The sequence below is a fragment of the Chiloscyllium punctatum genome, chromosome 4 (genome assembly GCF_047496795.1).
Source record: "Chiloscyllium punctatum isolate Juve2018m chromosome 4, sChiPun1.3, whole genome shotgun sequence".
Classification (NCBI taxonomy): domain Eukaryota; kingdom Metazoa; phylum Chordata; class Chondrichthyes; order Orectolobiformes; family Hemiscylliidae; genus Chiloscyllium; species Chiloscyllium punctatum.
This window is the reverse complement of record NC_092742.1, coordinates 4,874,635-4,881,141: the sequence shown is the minus strand read 5'-3', so window position 1 is coordinate 4,881,141 and position 6,507 is coordinate 4,874,635. Positions and strand designations below refer to the sequence as shown.

Here is a 6,507-nt window from a genome sequence, read left to right as displayed (position 1 = left end):
CATCTTCCAATATGTCAGGTATGACTCCAATTGGTGGAAAGTTTTCCCACTGATTTTAGTCTTGCTAGGTCTCCTTGATGTCACACTGGGTCAAATGTGGCCTTGCTGTTAAGGGCAGTCACTCTTACCTCATGTCTAAAATAAGGAGTTGCCCCTTTAGGGAAGATGAGTATAATTGTTTCCTTTCAGGGTTATATGATTTTGGAAGTCCGCCTCAGAAGGTAGTGGTGGTGATGACTTTAAATATTTTGAAAGTATCGCTAGCTATTCTTGATAGGCCTGGAAACAAAGGTTATCCGGTGTAGGTGAAAATGTGAAGTATGAAATACAAACAGATCAGCCATGATTTTGATGATTAGTTTACCTCTGCTCCTATTTCTTATTTTCATATGCTCTATAGTGCATGAGGTACAAGGGATTCCTTCAAGAATATCTGTGGAGCAGGTTGAAGGAAATGGAAGTCGTGTCTCGGGATATTTTTACCATGTTAGAGGAGCTTATAAATTGTTGGTATTGTGGTAATAAACAAAAAAAATTGTGATTGTAAGTCAAAGTGACATTTTGCAGAAGTATCAGAAAATTAAGTATTAGGCTGTCAGTCAACGCAGTATAAATTTAATCCATCACCATGGTAGCCAACAGACAAAGCAGGATAATATACATGTACAGTTATACACAAGACCATATTATTTATTTTTTCCCTTTAAGTTCATTGCCTATGGTATATTCCTTCTGAACAACCGCTATGATACAACCACAGCAACAATATTATTCAAAATATTTGTACAGTTGTCACAGTAACAGAATTCTAAATAAACTCACAAAAATGCTAGGTTTTTTAAATTCCGCTGTACAAAGAAAATTAAATTATACAAAGCATCAAAAATATTGTAACAATCCTACTGCATAGTGCAGCTGTACCCATAGACAACAGTGATGTTACAAGGAACTTAATTTTTAAGTGCAAGTGTCAAAAAGCAAGAATTATACACAAGTTTTGGGCATTTAGTCACATTTCTAATTCTTATTGACTATATTTTTTAAATTCTCTCAGTAACGAGGAATGAGGAGGTGGTTTAGAACTCTATCCTGTGCTGTCTATATTATACTTTTGCCCAATAATTTTTAAATACAATACTTAAGATCACAAGTATGGGCAGTAAGATTGTTGCATCTATCCTTCCAAACAAAGCGCCCCCCCCCCCCGCCTTATTTTTGAGAGCAAGAGTAAAGAGCGAGAAAGACTGAGCACAATAATAACTGAGCCAGGGCCCCTCTGAGGTTGGAGGTGCAGGTCCATATAGCAAGCTGTGCTCACCACTTGCCACTTAACGTTCATTTCTTTATGAACTCAACATTGGCTGAAGAAAAGTAATAGCACCAACAAAAAAAATCAAATAATAATAGAAAAAAAATCTTCCTCTCTCCCACTCAAAATGATAAGATTGAAAAGCAGGAAGTGTTCTCTGCAATGTAGTTATGAAGTAATATTCATCTGAGTAGCCTGTTATTAGCCCATTCATAACTGGGCTGTTTTTTTTCATCTCCATTCAATGGGGTTCATCTAAGTTTAAATGGTTAAGGGTGGGAGCAAGATGCTGTAGCTTGCTGATATCTGTGGGTTTTTAATGCAATGTGGTTTACATTCAAACTAGAAGAATTTGAAATTAGGTCTTAGGATGTCAACACCCTGGAACACCAACATCATTTACACCAGCTTTTACAGGAAAGTCAAATCTCCACTCCCTGCCCTCTCAAAAAACTGCAAGTTCTCTTCCTGCTGCATATGCTGCAGGAGTTTGCACGTTTTTGTTCTAGTATGTGCGTGGGGGGGTGAACCTTGAAATACCGAGTACATTTCTTTTATCCAGAATTATTGGGTTTGATTGCCTGCATAGTCCGATACGAATTAAGCCCTGGGATACAATTAATCAAAATGGCAGTGTGTTTTCTTCCATAATTTGGGGGATTAAATGTTTCCACAGCAGATTGAAGATAATGATTACAGAATATTGGGGATGCAACATTTCAACAGGAGAACCAGAATGTTTTGCACAGATAGGTACTGGACAGTCAAATGTCCCTCCACTCATTTCCTGTCCCTGCCAACCCCTTCCACCTCCAAAGTAAACATACCCCTTTTTAATTTTCACAAAAGCTGAAACTATTTCCCATCCAAGAGGATGTTCAGGCAAGCTGGAGCTAAGCTTCTACTGATACCAGAGCTGCATGAGCTGTGTGGCTTCGGTTACTTATCTTTTCGATGTGCTGGATCTGTCCTGTCACTGCAGCACTGGGGCACACAATATTAGGCTGGCCCACTAGAAAAGAAATAAAAACTGGGAATGTACTATATCCCTTTGAATTAAACCAAATTATTTCTGGCAAAGGTTTCAGCAAGCAATTGTCAAGGTAGTCAGTGCACAGCTAAAGAAAGTATCTTATGTTTAGTCATTAAAGGCTTGAGCAATGGGCTTGGCATCATGGAAAGTTGCAGGCGCAGAAGCAAGTTCTGGGTTTCGGGGGTTGGATAGGCTTGTCAGTTACAAGTTATGTCAGTCAGGATGACAGAATGATTATCACCCTTGGTTTGGAAACAATAAAATTAAGAATCTACAAGATTACTCTTAGAGCTGATGGGTTACAATCTGCAGTGCATCCAAGCAACAACGGTCTCAATCCCATGACCTTGCCAAACTGAGATGAGCAGCAGAACCCTCGCTGAGGCAGTCACACTATTCACACGCTTCTGTTTTTGAAAAATATATCTCCATGCCATCTCTAAAATACATTGGGTGAATATTCTATGCAGCATCAGATCAGTCAAATGATCAGCTCACCTGAAGGATACTGTCTGTTGTATTTTTTACTTCACTGAACAAAGTGAGACCAAAATATACAGGCAGGAACGTGTAATGTGTAGTGAATCCTGGTTGGTTCCCAGCATTGGGAGTTCAAAGCTTCATGAACATTTCTGTCCTTTCCCGGGAAGCTGATATTTGCTTTGACAATTACTGGTCGCTAAGACGCCACTTCTGGGACTCTTCCTGACGGGCATCTGGCTGAATCTGGTTTCGCATCCCACCGAGCACATTGGAGGTTGCCTCCGTTGCAACGATGAGTGGCTTCACCACAGTTGGTGGGATTTGCCGCAAGACACCTCCCACTGCTCCAGTCATACCCCTCTGCTCATGCTCCCGTGCTGCAGTCTCGTAGATCATGTGAGCTGTGTCCGTGAACCCCTGCATACAAAACATAGAATCACATGCTCACCAAGAGATGATTCTTGCCAAAATATTCCATGGCTTTGGCCCTGTCTAACCGGAAACATTCATGGGATTCACAGCCTAAACTCCAGACTAATGTCCTGGGGACAGGGGTTCAAATCCCACTGTGACAGATCGTGGAACTTGAATGTATTAAAAAGCAAACCTAAAGGCAGCCATCTCTTACTGTCAACTATTGTTTTAAGAAAAAGTCCCATCTAGTTCACTAATGTTCTTTAGGGAAGGGAATCTGCAATCCTTACCTGATCATGCCTACACGTGACTCCAGACCACAACTATGTGGCTGATTCTTACCTGCCCTCTGGGCAGTTAGGGATGGGCAATAAATGTTGGCCTGGAGAGCCATACCCACATCCTGCAAATGTATAAGGAAAGAAATGTGAAAAATGTAGGTCAGTGGGATTGAGGGACATGGGGACTCGGTGGTTGTTCTGACAGGAAGAGAGGGCAGTTCAGACTAACACTCTTTCGAGGTACTACACTGAAGTAAAAGGGAAGGGATTTTCTGACTATAATAACATCCATTTTATTACAATTCGTGCAATTAAAGTTCTGGGTGATATTGTGAGATCGTTCAGAAGCTCTTTGCAAATTACTGAATGTACCAGAAAACACCTCCATTCACCTCTTTTACTACATCGTATGCCTTAGCGACTCCTTCCCGCAAATCAACAGGTTGATGGGCCAATCGGTGTTGAGAGATACGCTTGGTCCTCATCAAACCGGGTGTAGTCGTGCCTGGGGAAACCATGTCATAGGCCGTCTCTGCTGCTGCCTGACAGTTTTTAAAAAAAAATCAGTATCAATCATCGATATTCCTTGTATAAATTATAGTTGTCAATTTATGCAAATAACTCACATTTAAACATTTTTGTTTTCATTGCTGTTTCAGTACCTGACAGACTTGCAACTTATTTACATGTTTAAAGTACCCCCACCAATGCACTGAATATTGCCACTACTACTCAGGTGGAGATTGATGTCTGCACTGAATTGCAAACAAACAGCAAGGAAAAATGACAACTGGGCCTAACTAATCTGTGCTGCCGTTTATATGCCACCCAACCTCTCAGATTCTACTTGTCTCATCTCAGCCTTTGTGCGTGAAGCTGCAGGCCATTGATAGGATGTTAAAGGAGTACAGTGGAACCTCGATTATCCTGCATTCAATTAACCAAGCAAAATATCACCCCCCCCACCACGCCCACGTCCTTCAGATAATCGAGATTCCTCTATACTTCACATCTGTCTTTACACTGGAAACGGGTGGATGCAAGTACAGAATTTGAGAAGATGGGCTGTGATGTTCTTGAACAGATTGATAAGAAGCGAGGAGGCATTGGAGATTTTGGTGGATTTAGAAGTGGACAGATTACCAGGTCCAGATGAGTTGTTTCCCAGGCTGCTGTGGGAGAGGAGGAAGGGAATTATAGGGGCTCTGATCCAAAGTTTCAAATTGTCTATGGCCACAGGAGAGGTGCCACAGGACTTGAGAAGAGCTAATAGGGTTCAACCATACAAGAAAGGTGGTAGAGATAGACCAGCGGTAGGGAAACTATTGGAGAAAATAGTGAAGGAGAGAATTAGTCTCCATTTAACGAGGCAAGGTTTGATTAGGGATAGTCAATGTGCCTTTCTCAGAAGAGGTCATACCTAACAGATCTGGTGAAAGTTTCCAGGAAGGTGACCAAGTATTTGGATGATGGTGGGACAGCTGATGTATTTTATATGAAATTCAGTTAAACCTTTCACAGGTCTGATATAGGAAATTGATAGAGAAAGTAATAGCTCATGGGATCCAGGGTAACTCGGAAAGATAGATCCAAAACTGACTTAGGGACAGGAGACTGAAGGTGGTGATAGAAGACCTGGAGCCCAGTGTGCAGTGGGTGTACCACAGGAAACAGTGCTGGGTCCCTTATTGTTTGTGATATTCATAATGGATATATTTGGGAATGTGGTGGGAATGACAACAGAACAGAACAACAATCGATTGTATATTTTGAAAAATAAATGCGACAATGAAAAGGTTATAACTTGTCGTACCACCATGCCTAAATTAATGATAGACATCATAAATAAGATGAAAAAACTGAAAGTTCATCACAGTTTAATTAATGGCTCCTGGATTTAGGCTACCCTAGAAAACGGGGCCGAGACTGCCATACAAGGCTGAGGTGAGCCTTTCACAGTGGAAGTAGACGAGTAAGTTGCAATGAAACAAAGATTGGCTAGGTGGTTGATAGTGAGCGGCGCTCCGAAAGTTAGTGCTTCCAATTAAACCTGTTGGACTATAGTGTTGTGTGTCATAGTTTCTTTATTTTCTTTTTAGTTTTTCAGTGGTCTCACTGGGAATTTTGAATAGTTGGAATGGAAGTTAGGGCAGTTGAATGTCTCCTGCAGAATGTGGGAGATAAGGGTCACCAGTCCCTGCTGACTGCATCTGTGGGATATGCACCCAACTCCAGCTCCTTGAAAAGTGTTAGGGAACTGGAGCTGGAGCGGGATGAACTTTGGATCATTTGAAAGGCGGAGGGGATTATTGGGAGGAGTTACAGGAAGGTAGCTAAATGAATACTTTTCGTTACTATTCACACTGGAAAAAGACAATGTGGTCGAGGAGAATACTGAGATACAGGCTACTAGACTAGATGGGATTGAGGTGCATAAGGAGGAGGTGTTAGCAATTCTGGAAACTATAAAATAGGTAAGTCCGCTAGGCCGGATGGGATTTATCCTAGGATTCTCTGGGATGCCAGGAAGGAGATTGCAGAGCCTTGGTTTTGATCTTTAGGTCATCATTGTTGACAGGATTAGTGCCTGAAGACAGGAGGATAGCAAATGTTGTTCTCTTGTTCAAGAAGGGGAGTAGAGACAACCCAAGACATTATAGATCTGTGAGCCTTATGTTGGTTGTGGGTAAAGTGTTGGAAAGGGTTACACGAGATAGGATTTATAATCATCTAGAAAGGAATAATTTGATTAGGGACAGTCAACACGGTTTTGTGAAGGGTAGGTCATGCCTCACAAATCTTATTGAGTTCTTTGAGATGGTGACGAAACAGATGGATGAGGGTAAAGCGACTGATGTGATATATATGAATTTCAGTAAGGCGTTTGCTAAGGTTCCCCATGGTAGGCTATTGCACAAAATACGGAGGCATGGGATTGAGGGCAATTTAGCAGTTTGGATCAGAAATTGGCTAGCTGAATAAAGACA

The 6,507-nt window shown here is 41.4% G+C and overlaps 1 protein-coding gene across 3 annotated transcripts in view; it reads right to left on the bottom strand.

The window, feature by feature from the left end:
• Positions 1-599: 599 nt before the first annotated feature.
• LOC140476041 (autophagy-related protein 2 homolog B-like) overlaps positions 600-6,507 on the bottom strand; it is a 112,356-nt gene continuing 106,448 nt past the window's right edge. For all 3 annotated transcript variants that reach the window (XM_072567982.1, XM_072567984.1, XM_072567983.1), the window contains exons 41-42: positions 3,913-4,062; positions 600-3,242 (exon numbers count right to left, since the gene is read on the bottom strand). In XM_072567982.1, coding sequence (XP_072424083.1) covers positions 3,012-3,242; positions 3,913-4,062 — 381 coding nt within the window. In that variant the 3' untranslated portion in view covers positions 600-3,011. The remainder of the gene's footprint in view (positions 3,243-3,912; positions 4,063-6,507) is intronic.